The sequence below is a fragment of the Neolamprologus brichardi genome, chromosome 22, assembly GCF_056152115.1.
Source record: "Neolamprologus brichardi isolate AB-2024 chromosome 22, ASM5615211v1, whole genome shotgun sequence".
In the NCBI taxonomy this organism is placed as follows: Eukaryota; Metazoa; Chordata; class Actinopteri; order Cichliformes; family Cichlidae; genus Neolamprologus; species Neolamprologus brichardi.
The window spans coordinates 31,472,241-31,489,242 of record NC_142124.1 but is presented as its reverse complement, the minus strand read 5'-3'; the positions used below and the strand labels follow the sequence as shown (position 1 = coordinate 31,489,242).

At 39.4% G+C, this 17,002-nt stretch overlaps 1 protein-coding gene across 2 annotated transcripts in view; it reads right to left on the bottom strand.

The window, feature by feature from the left end:
• Positions 1 to 17,002, bottom strand: part of gabbr1b (gamma-aminobutyric acid (GABA) B receptor, 1b) — a 106,192-nt gene that overhangs the window by 35,620 nt on the left and 53,570 nt on the right. Inside the window, exons 10-15 of one of the 2 annotated variants that reach the window (XM_087835030.1) lie at positions 10,167 to 10,317; positions 9,462 to 9,594; positions 6,196 to 6,312; positions 2,760 to 2,870; positions 2,246 to 2,339; positions 1,891 to 2,018 (exon numbers count right to left, since the gene is read on the bottom strand). In XM_087835030.1, coding sequence (XP_087691156.1) covers positions 1,891 to 2,018; positions 2,246 to 2,339; positions 2,760 to 2,870; positions 6,196 to 6,312; positions 9,462 to 9,594; positions 10,167 to 10,317 — 734 coding nt within the window. The remainder of the gene's footprint in view (positions 1 to 1,890; positions 2,019 to 2,245; positions 2,340 to 2,759; positions 2,871 to 6,195; positions 6,313 to 9,461; positions 9,595 to 10,166; positions 10,318 to 17,002) is intronic. The other variant, XM_087835031.1, reaches the window with a different exon arrangement.

The window sequence follows — 17,002 nt, the reverse complement described above, 5'->3', positions numbered from 1 at the left end:
CCGGAAGTGACGTCATTTTTGCGGAAATGTAGTTTTTTACCATCCGAGCCTCAATGAGCCTATACTGGTGTTTTTAAAAGTAATGCTTAGGACTCATATTGCACTGCTGGAAATAGTTTATTTTGATGCATATGCTGCTTTTTTGCAAATTTGCATTATAATATTTATTTTTGTTTTTCCTGCAGTGTATAAAAATTGGTGTATTTCAAAAATAAAACTATGAAGACACTCAGAATAAATTTCCTGTGGTGGGAAACTATTTTGTGCAACTTTTTTGTATTTACAGTTTTGAGGGATAAGCCTCTTAAATTTCTCTAACTAGAAATATATGTTAAAAAAACAAAAACGATTTTCAATTTTTTTGTAGTTTATTGCACTTTTTTTGCAATTTATGTAATTACTATGCACTTAATGCAGATATATTATTAAAATCTAGGCTGTAATGGTTGTATTGATGTATAGCAACTTGAAATGCTCCCAAAAATGGCTCCACAGCATGTAAAAATATAATATAAGCTCTGGCGGACTTGGTTCTATGGTAGGTCTTAAAGGGTTAACAGCGTAACCCGATCATAAATTGAAGCAGCAGAAGCAAAGTCAGAACACAAAAGAAAAAAAATTATATTGCAAACGACGATTGATGACAGTGAAAAACTACACTGTCGCCTCCAGCGAGCTGTAGCAGCGGCAAAGCCAAACACAGGCGCCATCTTGCCCAAAAACACGGTGGTGTTTCCTATACACATTAAAACGCTCAACAACTGACTATTAAGAATGTTTAAATTATGCTTGTTGTTCCATCATTTAGAAGCTGCATCCTCAATAACAGCCTTCTTTTCTCTCGGAGTAAGGAATAACAAACCTTAAAGGAACCCTACGGGGTGGAACTAGGCCATTATTGTTTGCCTGCAAAGTAACTCTTAACTGATTTTTAAAGAGAAAATGAACCTTCTGTACATTGACTGATTCCTCTTCAAAAAAATCAGAAGATAGTAGACTTCTACAAAAAGCAAGCAAATATGTGAGCATAACACTGCCTAACAAAAGTGCTAATGTGGAATATGATTTGTGTATATTTCTGCATATGACTTTATTCCCGATGATGAGGACACATTACAGCTGTGTCAGCTTGGGTATGTGTTGTGGCACAGCACTGTGCAACATGTGTGTCCAGCAGTTGTATAGTATAGTTACTCCACAAATTGGGCTGGATGTGAGCATTGCCATCAATGATGACAGAGCTTTCTCAGTAGAGCATAAACAAATAAATGCCAATATGCCTGCTGAGAGTAGTAGCACTGGTAAAGGATTGAAAGTGAAAGACCATGCCTGCAGACTAACACAGCCCGGAGAGAGGAACACTACTGAGAGTTACATTACCTTGGCTCCTAAGATGTACTGACAAACACACATACTAACCAGACTTTTGATATGGTAAGTTTATGGAGTTCTAAAGATGGCTCCAGAAATTAGTGATTTGTAATGTCAATCAAGTCGTAGTGACAAAACAATAAAACTACAAGAGAAGATTGACAGGGAGGTAACTTGCTATATTTTGACCTTTTCCTTTTATCAGATTGTCTTCCTCATATTTCTTTAGATAGCTCTTACTTTGGCCTTTCTTCACTAAAGGCCAACTTTTGCAGGTGATTGCTTAAACATCTGTCTTTGATTGTAGGCTAACTTCAACTAATCCGATTAATGAGCCATAGGACACGGGGCCGGTAAAAATAAAAAATAAACCACACCGTGAGGGGTTTTGAATGCTAGCAAGCAGTTAGTGTAGCTAAGTGCTGTGTAGTAACTATTTTTGCCCTCTGAAAAGATATTGCCAGCAAAAACCACCTCCAGGGAGTTGCCACACACACACACACACCACTTTAAACTTACGGCAACATTATAGATGGCCATGCCCACAGCACGATGATCATTGATTTTCTCTGTAGAGATGGACTTGGTCTCATAGGCGAGGAAGATGCCAAGCAGCAGTAGTAAGCCTTTATAACCATATACCACACCTGCAGATTAATAGATAATAGCAGTGAGGAGCAATTCAGCTTGTATTTGCTGTTTTGGAATAGGTAATACATGAAACAGATCCAGTATATGGGTCAGTTTTACTATGAGGACTGCAGTTCTGGCTGTCTAACTTGGTTGAAATGCACTGCAAGTGCAAGCAACAATTTTGATAAAAAGAAAATTTGAGAGAAATAGTGAAGGCACGTTGAGCTAGTGTTCTGCTCACCAAGCCAGGTGTTCATCTTTTCTGAGTTGCAGTGCTCCAGTAAGGGCTGGATCAAAACATCAAGATCCCCTTTGGGAGCTTCTCTGGTAAATTTCTGCTCCAATAAAAAAACAAGAAAAAGAAAAACAGGTAAACACAATAAACACACAGTGTCACGAACCTCACCAGCTACAAATTCAACAGCCTAGGGTTGTGTAATGTTCTAAAAGCCTAAATGTTTGACTGGAAATAAGTGTTTGTTTTAGTTAATGAATGTTTGTCTCATAAGATTTACATGGCTCATGAAGATTTACTCATTAGAGTGCTCCCTTTTTAGTGCATGACAATTTGAAACATTACCATTGGTCTCAATCAAGATGGCACTATGTTGTATAAAACAAATTTGCAAGGAAAGAAAAGACGTGCGAGTCTTATGAAAACAAAGAAAACAAACGTTTACAACTAAAGCAAAGTTATCTACATGGCTACTCACAAAAAACTGTTACAACTAAACCAAAAATGAAAATGCTCATACCTCCACTGTGATGTGCAAAGGATCAACAATCTGCCAGATCATGAGGGACAGGATGTCGATGCCAAGCAGAACGCCAACAGTCGCGTAGAGTTTCCATGGTTCCAGGTGCTGCTGGGAAAGAGGGTCGTGGTGATCACTAAAGCAGGATGATGAGGGATCAGAAAAACACATAAATCCTCTCTTTTTGATTTTGTGAGAGAGGGATTTATGAAGCCATAAGTAGACTAGACCAAACTGGATGTGAAAACAATAATCCATCATTAACTGAGGCCAATTCAATCTACCCTCGAAGCACTTGGTCGTGGCAGGGGAAGAGACAAAGGGACCATACTGATGAGCACACACAGCTACCTTACTTAGTAAATATATAAGTGTTTCTTATGCTTTCAGCTTAAAAGAAAGGGAAAAAACCCTGAAGATTTTAAGGGACCAGCTGCAGCTCTGTAAAGAGGATTGATTTTGCAGCATTATTCCTAGAGCTTCCTCGGAGCTCCTAAAGCTTTTGGGCTTTTCAGAAAGACACGACGGCAACAGAGAGACATGATCTGCTTGTTGAACAACACAACCACACAATAGATACTGATATTCTGAGACGGACTAGAGCTGTTGAGCTGCCAGTACTTGAAATATTATTTACACTTTCTATTAACTTAAAATAGACTCTCACATTTCCATGTATTTCTACAGAATCTAATACGAGCATGTTTGTTTATTAGACGGCAATTGCCAGTGGCCTTCCAGTGTAGAGCATAGTGCAGCTAACTTCTCAGATTAACTCTCCAGGAAATTGAATGCACTACTGCATTAAACCATCCCTAAATCCGTTCAATGGAAACGGATTGTGGTAGTAAGTGTCTGTCCCAGAGTTTGTGTCCTGTAACCAAATTAACTGTTCTTTGAATAAACCAAGATTGCTCAACCTAACCTTGGTCTTGGATGCGATTTCCTCTCGTATAAATGTGATGCTATGAGACAGACCATTTTAAAAACAACAAAAAACAAAACAAAAACAAACAGAATCGTGGATGCATTTGCAGGTCATGCTTATTGGGTTCTCTTCTCCTCGCTGTCTCCTGCCTGCCTGGGCGGAGCTCATTATTGGGCTCCCGCCTTTGGCCCACACACCTGCTCTGATTGCCGCTTCCTGCTGCTTATTAGTCCCGTCTCCTCGGCCACTATTTGAGGCCGTGAGCGTCTCATAGCAGAGCTGTTGAACAACCTGAGTTTGCGCAGCCCCATCTTAATCTAATTTTTGCTCGCTGTGTATTTCTGGCTCGTATTAATACTCGTTTCTGTATATAGAAAATGGACCAGGACCAGTTTGTGAACTGATCCCTGAGTGCGGCAGTGTGAGCTGGAGCGTAAGAGGCGAAAGTGTGAGTGGCAGAAGAGGAGTGTGTGTGAGCGGAGGAAGTGTGGACATGAGATTGCTGAAGGAGATGTGTGTGGATTCCCTTTCCCTCATCCCTCGGAGCCTTGGACCCTCTATCCCATCCCACACCTTGTAAATATTCTGAACCTTGGTGAAAATTGTAAATAAACTCGTGAACTCTTGTTTTCAGAGCTGTGTCTGCGCCTGAGTCTGTTCGGTCCATTGTGACATTTTCATTAGAAAATATTGAAGTTTCATTTTATGAAAAGGTCAAGAAAAGGATGGTATCAATATATATTTTTTAAATTAACTGAAGAATAAATCTTGTTCTTTATGTCTACTATGTGTAAGTTATGTTTAGGGTTTCTTCTTCCTATTTCTAAGTTTAACTAGTTAAACTTTACTTTGTCTGCAACTACATCCATACTGGGATTTCAGGGGTCTGTAGACTATTAATGGGGAATCTCTAATCCCTAATCTCTGTTTCTACTATAGTCACAGTATTTATACAATGACACTTTTAAATAACACACAATATTTTCTCTTTTTTAATAACTGAGCAGCAATATAATATTAAACACACTTGTTATTTCAGCTTTTATTTGGGGGGGGAGGGAATGTTAATGTTAATGGTAATTACTCCCATAGAAACATTGCTAGCTTACTTCTTCCACACTATTATTTCAATTCCTGCAGTCAGACTCGCTTTGCTTTTTTGCCTCGGCGATGCAGACTTTTCCACTTTCTCAGCTTAAACTGGAGACAAATATGTTTCCAGAGATATTGAGATTTAGAGAAGTGGTGTGACGTATGCAGACAATATAACGATTGCAGGCAGGGAACATGTGCTTGTGGACTTGCAATGAATCTGATTAACCCTTTAAGACCTACCATAGAACCAAGTCCGCCAGAGCTTATATTATATATTTACATGCTGTGGAGCCATTTTTGGGAACATTTCAAGTTGCTATACATCAATACAACCATTACAGCCTAGATTTTAATAATATATCTGCATTAAGTGCATAGTAATTACATAAATTGCAAAAAAAGTGCAATAAACTACAAAAAAATTGAAAATCATTTTTGTTTTTTAACATATATTTCTAGTCTAAATTTAAGAGGCTTATCCCTCAAAACTGTAAATACAAAAAAGTTGCACAAAATAGTTTCCCACCACAGGAAATTTATTTTGAGTGTCTTCATAGTTTTATTTTTGAAATACACCAATTTTTATAAACTGCAGGAAAAACTAAAATAAATATTATAATGCAAATTTGCAAAAAAGCAGCATATGCATCAAAATAAACTATTTCCAGCAGTGCAATATGAGTCCTAAGCATCCCAGAAACGACACAGAAAGTCATAAAGTCAAAGATAACTTTTAAAAACACCAGTATTGGCTCATTGAGGCCCTGATGGTAAAAAACTACATTTCTGCAAAATGACGTCACTTCCGGTTTCGGGCAGGTCATGGAGGACATGCGACAGTTCACGCTGATGGACGTAGGAAGTGTTATGAACAGCTGATCGGATCGGCAAAGCGTGTTTCTGGAATATGATGTTTTTGTTGCTGCAAGAGCTTTTTATGCAGTTTTTGCAAAGCTATATGTGGAAGGAAACTGTGACCGAGGACAAGCTGATGGCATAAGATGTCAGTACAACTCCTCCGGTTTCATATGCAAAAAAAATTATTGCACTAGCTTACGTGGTTGCAGAGCTACCGGGATTTAAAAGTAGTTGCGTGCCCGCTCTGAACGGTTTTAAAGGGTTAACTAAAAAGACATATGGTGGTTAAGAACAAATTTAGGTGGTGTTCATGTGAGTCTGACAGTTTTACCCTGAATGTTTCCATGCACAAATGAGTAAATATTGTGCCTATTGTGCGGTTACAGCCAGGATTAGTGGTCAACAGGCAGCTTCCCATTTGACTTTACAGTAGAACACTGGAATGCTCTTAGTATTGTACAAGTGTATTTAGTTTTTCAACAAACTGCATAAAGTCCCATAATTCAAATTCAAAGAGCTGTCAAATGTAAAGATTCAACTTCCTGTCACATTTACCTTCTTCTTATCCTTCTTTTCATCCTTCTTTGTGAAGACAGTGTGAACCCACCAGATCTTGGTGAACATGCTGCCATATGCAAGACTGAAACCCAGGCCAAGCAGCCACAGGCGAAACTAGTGGAGAAGAAGAGACATGAAAGGTTTAAGATTACATTGATTAATATATCAGGTAGATGAATCAAATAAGCTCTTCAGTCATTCTTCATCATTAAGCAACTGTTTGAGTTTGAAATGACAAAAACCCTCTGTGAGGCTGTCGATCCTGTACACAACCCTCTGTAATAGAGCAGTGATGGCCTGTCTGCTATGGGCAGAATAAGTCAGACAACTGATATCACAAGGAAGAGTAAAAGTTTAAGTCAAAGTCTCATCAGGGAGGAAGGAGTAACAATGTTTTACAATAGGATAAGATCTGTTTTTCATTCCACTTAAAGAAATCTGAAATAGTTTGAAGACTTCAAAATACAGAACAATTAGTTGCTTTATCTTTTTGTCCCGTTGATACAGAATTTGTCAGGGCCAATTCATTTATACAACAATACTTCCAAGTAGGGCTGGGCTATATCATACCGTTCACGGTAATACCCGTGTAATTTTGGGCAACGATAGGAAAATGAAATATTGCGATAGAATATGGGTAAAACGCGCATGCGCAGTGCCTTTGTTTACATACGCACATGGCGGCGACGCAGAATGAGGAGAGCGAAAGTGGATCGTTAAATGAAACCAGAATTGGTTTGTAAAAATGCTGCAACTTCAGTGGTGTGGAACTGGTTTAGCTTTTGTCCGTCAGATACGCAACAAAGCACTATTTTTGGTAGAGCATGCTAGCAGGCCGTCGTCATTGCCGTGTTGTTTGGAAAATACGGCGCACTTAAAATCAATCCTTTGATTTTTCTGAAAGTCGACAGTGATTTTATGTACACGGCGCTCGAAAATCTGTCAAATGTTTCAGTACGACTTTGCTAAACTACGAAGCCACACCGCTTGATGGATTATCGGAGCATTACGGCTATCGTAGGCGGAGCCTCGCGGAGTGATACGTACTGTGCTTCAACATAATGTTACCGTATTGTGTGTGTATATAATCTCTTTTTAAGTTTTGTGGATATTATACATGGTTATGCTGAGGATATGTCGGCCAGTTTCCACTGGAAATGCCTTTTGGTTAAACTGTCAGCAAGCAATTTGCACTGTTACGTTTTTATATAACTTTAATGCACATAAAAAACAGCTGCATGTTTAAGTGAAAATACATTGATGGGTTTTTTGCACTAATAAAGTTGTGGAGTTGTAAAGTATTTTGTCTCGTGTCAATTATATCGTCAGTTATATCGTTATCGCGAATTTTTTAAATGTATATCGTGATAAATATTTTTGGTCATATCGCCCTGCTCTACTTCCAAGTCTAACTGGTGTCATGATCTGGGTATGCTATTTTTTTTCTGTTCCTCTCTCACTTCTTATGACAATCTTTCAATTTTCAGGTGGAGTTCTGGGTTCCTAGGGTCAACCTATTGGCCAAGTCCTTCTGCTTGAGTTGTCCTCCCACCTGCTCTGAATAACCTCATCAAGCCCTGGTTGGTACAGGAGGGCACCACCATATTGTCTTCGCCGTCATAGTTGTGTCTCTCCTAGCTACTTCTGCTTCAGTTTCCCATTGACAAACTTACTGTTACTCTGTCTGCCTTAGGGGTGGGCGATATAAACGATATACGATAGAAACGATATAAATTTGACCAACGATAGAGATTTTGACTATACTGCTCTACCGCGATAGCGCATGTTGATGATGTCATCAAGCTGCGCCTGTTTGGTCGAAAGCATCGCAGCGGCTACAACCATTATCATCTGCAAATTATGGCGGTCGACAGTCATAGCAAAGAGAAGAGGCACTTTTGAAATATGGGGAAAGCCAAAAACTGCGCTTCCTCCACTTCCGTAACATTGATTCATTAATGTTGAATTCTCTCGCAGCTGTTCTGTTCCCATGTTGTTGCAGTATATTAATAACTAACCTCGTATTGTGAATGAATAATCTCAGTTGTTCTTCTGACTGAAGTTTGGCCCATGTATAGCATCCTGCTATGCGACTGCATTTGTCCCTGACCACCAGAATCCCTCACGTTAACTTTTATCGAGTGGAAAAAAAGTTGGCGTTCATCCTCCAGCTTCACTGTGCTAATGTTATGCTAACATAGCTGTGTCGCTAGCAATCACGTAGCACAACATTATATACCAGGTAGTCCAACTTCAGTAACCCTGCAAACGTCACTGCTGTTTAGTTTTCTGTCTTCATTTATGTTGGAAGTGATAGCAGAGCTGTACGTTTTAATTAGTTTCAAAAATCTCTCAGTAAGAACATGGTATGAAATGTTTAGGTGGAAACTAGCGAGCTAACTTCCTGTTAACTTCTAACTCCATTTTTAACTCTCAGTGTTCGTTTGACTTTGGGACCTGAAACAGACGGAGTTTTGGACCCAGATTACTCCGCGAAGCTACGGCAGCCGTAATGCTCTGACAATCCATAAAGCAGTGCGGCTTACCAAAGTTGTACTAAAACATTTTTTAACAGATTTCTGCACGCCAAAATCGGTTCAAGGTCAGTAAGCACAACCAAAATTCATACATAAGGCACACTCTCGATTTTTGAGAAAATTAAAGGATTTTAAGTGTGCCTTATAGTGTGGAAAATACGTTATACAGAAGAAAAGAATATATCGCGATATATATCGTTACCGCACATGCTTCAAATTATACCGTGATATGGATTTTAGGCCATATTGCCCAGCCCTACTTCTGATTGTCAGCCTATGCCTTACCATGCTAACCTGCTCTGCTCCACTCCTGCTGTCCTGTGTTATCCACCTGCCACTCATTTTCTGAATTTTGTGACTGTAAAGAGAAGGACTTAACTGAAGCTAACCCGCCTGCACACTCTCCACTGCTGCACCACTCAAATTACTAGAAACCTGCCTGTCATAAAGAGCCATCTTGACACTCAGTCTTTCACCCCCAAGTAAGACTGTTAAACTGTTACTGCAAAACTCATCATGCAGTGGCCTCAGCTAATCCTCCACCTCCACAGAAGTCCCAGTTGTGTCACTGTTCAACCAAAGTTGCAAGTTTCACACTTGCTCAGTACTAAGAACTGGTTGCCGTTCAGTAAAGAACGATAATTCTAATTAGCACTAGGAAATTAATCATCAGTGTTAAAAGTCTTTAGCTAAATCATTGTGTTAGATGCAACTTTAAAAGTGTACCTGGCAGATGATAGGAAACTGCTTCCTGTGGACATGAAGGCCATCAATACCCAGAGGAAAGACAGCAGCCAGAGACATCATGCAGCCTACTGCTGTCATGTTGTTAAGGTAGGGCTGAGAGTTCTGGATGTACCTGGAGCAACAGCACCAACAGTTATTTTAAAGAAGCAAGTAGAAACATAGTGTATGTATTGGGATGATTACTTTTAAAATGCATTTCACCACAAACCACAGAATGCACGGCCTTCAATGGAATTTATGATGTATTCCACTAGAATACTCATAGCCAATAAAAAGTGAACCCTCTGGTGCTTTGAGCAGTAACAAAACCTCATAAAGGTTTGAACTAAATGCTGACACAGACAGCGAAAAGGATTCTTCACAACACAATGCACACTGTCTCCAATGATGTTACCCTTTCTATGACTACTTATAAAGTACTTATAGAATATTCTATGATATGACATTTATTTGTGTCATATCATAGAATATTAACAAAAGATTTAGCTGATTTATTTTTACTGCAGCTCAAAAGCCAACATTAAAACAAAGTAACTCTCAGTCAGTCCTTGTTTACTTGTTTCAAATGACTCAAAAAGCTTTCTAAATGTTTTGGTTCTTCCTCAGCATCACCATTTCTGCATAGCTCTTGCTCTATTGTTTATATAATTAGTACAAAGTGAAAGTAGAGTTGAGTTTTTGTACCTGACGTTGCTGTTGTAAATATTGAAAGTGAGGCAGACAATTCCCAGAAGGATTCCCAACCCAGCAAAGACGGACACAGACACAAAGAGCTTCTGAGACAGGTAGCGAAACTCTTCAATGACCACTGTCTGGTCTGCAGGAGGTCCAGAGCCTGACAGACACACAAAACATGAAGGTTAGGAACACTTTATGCAACAAAGGACATGAGCAAGAGGGATCAAGGGGAAACTAATTAGCAGAGCAGAAACGCTAAATGCACGCCAGTGTTTGGTCTCCTGTCAGTTTAGTGTCTAGCAAAGCCCATCCTCCAAGAGCCATTAATGTTAGTAGTGAGTCACACACAGTCACATAATATGTGGCCCCATTGGCAAGGTTAATTTACCATTGACATTGCAACCAGCACTAATAGGTACAGAAATGCAGCTCTGGACTAAACGTCTGGATTATCTTTTTTAACTGATTTCCACGTTGTTCATGAGTCATTTCCCAGATTTACAAAGCAACATTGTGAATCCAATTCATCTGATTTGGTCCAAATCACAGTAACAACAGATGTACTGGAAAGGTAATAACAAGACAACCCCTCCAAAACAGAATAGTTTTTTCACATGTTACTAGTTAGTATTAGTTAGTTCGTTTGCACTGCACAAGACACTAAATAATGTGGATTGCACAACACTGAACATTATATTCTTCATTTCCATTTAATACTTGTACAGCTGCTGTTATTGTGTATATATATATTTATATTTCTTCATACATTCTTATATATTTCTATACTGTGTATTGTGTATTTTGTTGTACAGTTATTTTATTTTCAACTTTACTTTATATATTTTATTCCTTCCTAGTTAAATTTACCCTTTTTAATTTTCATATTTATTTCCTATCTTATTCATAGCCTTTTCTTTTTTTTGTTTAGGTCACGAGCAGTTGTCTAAGCATTTCACTGCATATCGTACTGTGTATGACTGTGTATGTGACAAATAAAATTTGAATTTGAATTTGAGTATAGTAGAATGTTATTCAAAAATATAACAACAGCAAATAAGGACTGTTTGCACCCTATGGCTACAAGTCACAAGAATAGGCTGGTTTTAAATGACAGCTGGCAATGATAAAGCATTGTTGGAAAGTTTTGTTTGACTCGGACCTAATATTTAGCATGAAGGGTTTTTTTTTTTTGGCTTTCAGGACTTTCAAAGGTTCAGAGGCAGAGGGCAGGAGCAGAGTACCTCTGCTATCAGCTGCAGCCAGGGAATCACTACTGGGAACAGATTTATTGAAATTGTCAGACATAGGTAAACTTATCAGCAACTGAAAAGTTAACCAACCCGGTGGAGACCTCCAGAGATATATATAAATATACATTTTTAATTGTAGTTATTGTCACAGTCCTGAGTTTTGACCTATTGTTTTGAGTTTGTTTGGGCATTTTGTATTATGTGTTTTGCATTGTTTGGTCTTGTTCATGTTTTAGGGAATTATGTGATTCTTGTGTTCCGTTTTGAGAGCTCTGGTGCTCGTTCTTAGTTCTTTGAGTTTTGTTCCGTTTCATTATTCTGTTTGTCCCGTTCTCTCTCCCTGTGTCCCTCATGCTCGTTTTGTGTCCCTCGCTCTCTACCTTGTTCTCTGTATATAGTCAGTCTGAGTCTCAGTGTGTGTTTCTCTAGTCCCTATTTTGTCGTAATAGTCTCCTGTCCTGCATGCATCATGTTCAGTTTGGCTTCCTGTGTCTCGTCAGTTACCTCTGAGCACAAACTGATTTTCCGCACAACTCGCCTGGCTCTCGGGGGTCCCTGTAAACATCATGGTCCTCCATTTGCTGCCCCACCTGTACCACAATCACTGTAGCTGTGGCATTGTCACTTCACCGCTGAGTTTGTCTGGATCAATGATTCCACACTGCTCATTGAAGCACCTGCTGCACCGTCTCCACAAGTTTCTTCTTCGAGGAGGAAACGGGGTTCTCATTGTCAACAATCCTCTCCTCAGCAAGAGACAGTTTTTCTGCCTGAGCCTGCGTCAGCTTTGTTTCTGAGCTGGTTAACTTAAGAACCATTTTTTCTGTCCCTACGTTGGCTAGTTCTTCTCTGCCAGTACAGACAAGGAATATGAATTATGGACTGTGGCCAGGATGTGGTCCCTGGTTCAGCTGCAGGGGAGCGGTGGAAGAGTGAGCTCAAGAGGCGGTGCCAGGTGGTGGTGATGCGCTGACAAGCTCTCTACTGTTTTAGTGACGCTGGACTGGAGAGGAAGGAGGCTTCAGACGTGTGCCTGACGCTGGGGAAGAGCAGCAGTGGGACATGCATGTGTGTCAAACCTGTGGAAATACACTGCTGTGTGGCAAAAGGGAATGAAGAGACATTCGGTGCACACTGTGTGTGTGGGGTCTGGTCTTTCCACATATGCCTTCAAGCTGGGCAATAAAAAATGTGTGAAAAAGTGTAATATTATTCAACTGTAACCACTGTTGCTACCATGATATTACTTGCATATTAAGTGGTTTTTACTTTGGTAATTGAGTGGTAATAACTTACTTGCTTCTTAAGACTTAGTGAATACACCCTGATATGATGCAAGAATGCAATCAAACTGTTAACAAAGTGTGATTTTTAGGACACAAAATCCCAACATTAGCTGGTGTAATGCTAGCTCTCATAGCATGTCTATTCTGGTGACAATAAATAACCGCAACATCATCAGGAATAAACAGGTATGTTTATGTGTTTCTGTGTGTTCGAGCTTTGACTTTAGTTGACGAGATGAGGCTTGCGGTGAGGAGGATGAGGATGACATTTTATTAAGATGCTGCTGGTGTTGTGTCTTTCCTTTGCGTTTTTTGTTTTCATATTTTTTTGGTTAAAACAGACATTTCACATCAGCGCCTATAATATCTTTTCTCTTCCACCTTTGGTGATATTTGTAGGGGCCGATCTCTCGTCACATAAGTAAAATGCAATTAGTCAAAACAGGGATGTCGTTCGCTGACACTGTATTCAAATATGGCTACTGTGCGTGTGTGTTTGTGTGTGTTTGTGTGTGTGTGTGTGTGTGTGTATACACTTTAAGAAACTGTCTGCCACATTAGCATTTTACATTATAAGCACTGCTTCATTTTAGCTCTGTTTTTGTGTTAATGTTTTAGGAAGCATTTTTCACCCTCTGTGCAATGCCTTGTAAATACACATTCTGCAGTAAAAAGACTAAACTGTAGGGAGCCAGAATCATAACTCATAAAGACTATGCACTGTGCAAGTGAGTGGGTGTGTTTGCTGAAGGGAGATAATCTACCTGTGTGTGTGTGTGTGTGTATATAACTGAGTGTCCTTTGGGGAATGTGTTCTCCTACATTAAGACCTCTCCCTGCCCCTTGATGGTAGAATCAGGATAGTATGTTACCATGACAATTGGCTCCATAACGGTTACAATTACATTATGTGAAGAAGCCAGTGGTTGTCAAAGAGACTGAAAGAATGAAGAGAAAGTATGGAGATGAACAAACACTTGAAAATAAAAGTGAGAGAGAGAAGAGAGAAAAATGACAGGTTAGACAGATTTATATAGATAAGAAACTAATGAATCAGGATGGATTATGAAGAAAGAATTTGCAGAAGAAAGAGACAAACATGAGGAACAAATTTATTAAACCCCTCAAAACATGACTATCCAGAGTTGGGACCAGCAAGCAGAGTTGCAGTCTTACACGCCTCTCTGCAGCTTCTCTCCTCCTGCTACCCCCCCAAAAACCCATCTCCATAGAGACTGTGTCAGCTTCCAAAAAGACAAAAAACAAACTAAAAACCAGCAACAAACAACTTAAACATTTACAAAGAAAGAACAATACAGTATCCACATCTGAACCAAAGAGTAAAACAGTGAAATGTGGATTATTAAATATTAGGTCTCTCTCCTCCAAGTCTCTGTTAGTACATGACTTAATAATTGATCAACAAATTGATTTACTCTGCCTTACAGAAACCTGGTTGCAGCAGGATGATTATGTTAGTTTAAATGAATCAACACCCCCGAGTCATTCTAACTACCAGAAATCTCGAAGCACAGGTCGAGGGGGCAGTGTGGCAGCAATTTTTCACACCAGTCTATTAATTAATGAAAGACCAAGACAGACTTTTAATTCATTTGAAAGCCTGATGCTTAACATTGTCCACCCCAGCTGTGAAACTCAGAAACCAGTCTTACTTGTTATCATCTATCGTCCACCTGGGCCTTACACAGAGTTTCTGTCGGATTTCTCAGACTTTATATCTAATTTAGTTCTGAGCTCAGATAAAATAATTATTGTGGGTGATTTTAACATCCATGTTGATGCTAAAAATGACAGCCTCAACATGGCATTTAATCTGTTGTTAGACTCAATTGGTTTCTCTCAAAATGTAACAGAACCCACCCACCACTTTAATCACACTCTAGATCTTGTTTTAACATATGGCATAGAAACTGAACATTTAACAGTGTTTCCTGAAAACCCTCTCCTGTCTGATCATTTCTTGATAACATTTACATTTACAATAATTGATTACGCAGCAGTGGAGAGTGGACTTTATCAAAGTAGATGTCTTTCTGAAAGCGCTGTAACTAAGTTTAAGAATATAATCCAGCCACTGTTATCATCGTCAATGCCCTGTACCAACACAGAGCAGAGCAGCTATCTGAACGCTACCCCAACAGAGGTCGATTATCTTGTTAATAATTTCACCTCCTCACTACGTACGACTCTGGATACTGTAGCTCCAGTGAAAACTAAGGTCTCTAATCAGAAGTACCTGACCCCGTGGTATAATTCTCAAACACGTACCCTAAAGCAGATGACTCGTAATCTTGAGAGGAAATGGCGTGTCACAAATTTAGAGGATCATCATTTAGCCTGGAGAAATAGTTTGTTGCTTTATAAGAAAGCCCTCCGCAAAGCCAGAACAGCTTACTACTCATCACTGATTGAAGAAAATAAGAACAACCCCAGGTTTCTCTTCAGCACTGTAGCCAGGCTGACAAAAAGTCAGAGCTCTTTTGAGCCAACCATCCCTTTAACGTTAACTAGTGATGACTTCATGAACTTCTTCACAAATAAAATTTTTATCATTAGAGAAAAAATTACCAATAATCATCCCACAGATGTAATATTATCTACAGCTACTCTTAGTACCATTGATGTTAAGTTAGACTCTTTTTCTCCAACTAATCTTTCTGAGTTAACTTCAATAATTACTTCCTCCAAACCATCAACGTGTCTTTTAGACCCCATTCCTACAAAACTGCTCAAAGAAGTCCTGCCATTGATTAATTCTTCGATCTTATATATGATCAACCTATCTCTAATAATCGGCTATGTACCACAGGCCTTCAAGGTGGCTGCAGTTAAACCTTTACTCAAAAAGCCATCTCTAGACCCAGCAGTCTTAGCTAATTATAGGCCAATCTCCAACCTTCCTTTCATATCAAAAATCCTTGAAAGAGTAGTTGTCAAACAGCTAACAGATCATCTGCAGAGGAATGGTTTATTTGAAGAGTTTCAGTCAGGTTTCAGAGTTCATCACAGCACAGAAACAGCTTTAGTGAAGGTTACAAATGATCTTCTTATGGCCTCTGACAGTGGACTCATCTCTGTGCTTGTCCTTCTTGACCTTAGTGCAGCATTCGATACTGTTGACCATAGTATCCTGTTAGAGCGATTAGAACATGCTGTAGGTATTACAGGTATTGCACTGCAGTGGTTTGTATCATATCTATCTAATAGACTCCAATTTGTGCATGTAAATGGAGAGTCCTCTTCACACACTGAGGTTAATTATGGAGTTCCACAGGGTTCAGTGCTAGGACCAATTCTGTTTACATTATACATGCTTCCCCTAGGCAGCATCATTAGAAGACATAGCATACATTTTCACTGCTATGCAGATGACACCCAGCTCTATCTGTCCATGAAGCCAGATAACACACACCAATTAGTTAAACTGCAGGAATGTCTTAAAGACATAAAGACTTGGATGGCCACTAACTTTCTGCTTCTTAACTCAGATAAAACTGAGGTCATTGTACTCGGCGCTGAAAAGCTTAGAAATATGGTATCTAACCAGATTCTTACTCTGGATGGCATTACCTTGGCCTCCAGTAACACTGTGAGGAACCTTGGAGTCATTTTTGACCAGGATATGTCCTTCAACGCACATATTAAACAAATATGTAAGACTGCGTTCTTCCATTTGCGCAACATCTCTAAAATTAGAAATATCCTGTCTCAGAGTGACGCTGAAAAACTAGTTCATGCATTTATTACTTCCAGGCTGGACTACTGCAATTCATTATTATCAGGATGTCCAAAAAACTCACTGAAAAGCCTTCAGTTAATCCAAAATGCTGCAGCAAGAGTACTGACAGGGACTAGAAAGAGAGAGCATATTTCTCCTGTTTTGGCTTCCCTTCATTGGCTTCCTGTTAAATCCAGAATTGAATTCAAAATCCTGCTCCTCACATACAAGGTCTTAAATAATCAGGCCCCATCTTATCTTAATGACCTTGTAGTACCATATCACCCTATTAGAGCACTTCGCTCCCGCTCTGCAGGCCTACTTGTTGTTCCTAGAGTATTTAAAAGTAGAATGGGAGGGAGAGCCTTCAGTTTTCAGGCCCCTCTTTTGTGGAACCAGCTTCCAGTTTGGATTCGGGAGACAGACACTATCTCTACTTTTAAGATTAGGCTTCAAACTTTCCTTTTTGCTAAAGCATATAGTTAGGGCTGGACCAGGTGACCCTGAATCCTCCCTTAGTTATGCTGCAATAGATGTAGGCTGCCGGGGGATTCCCATGATGCATTG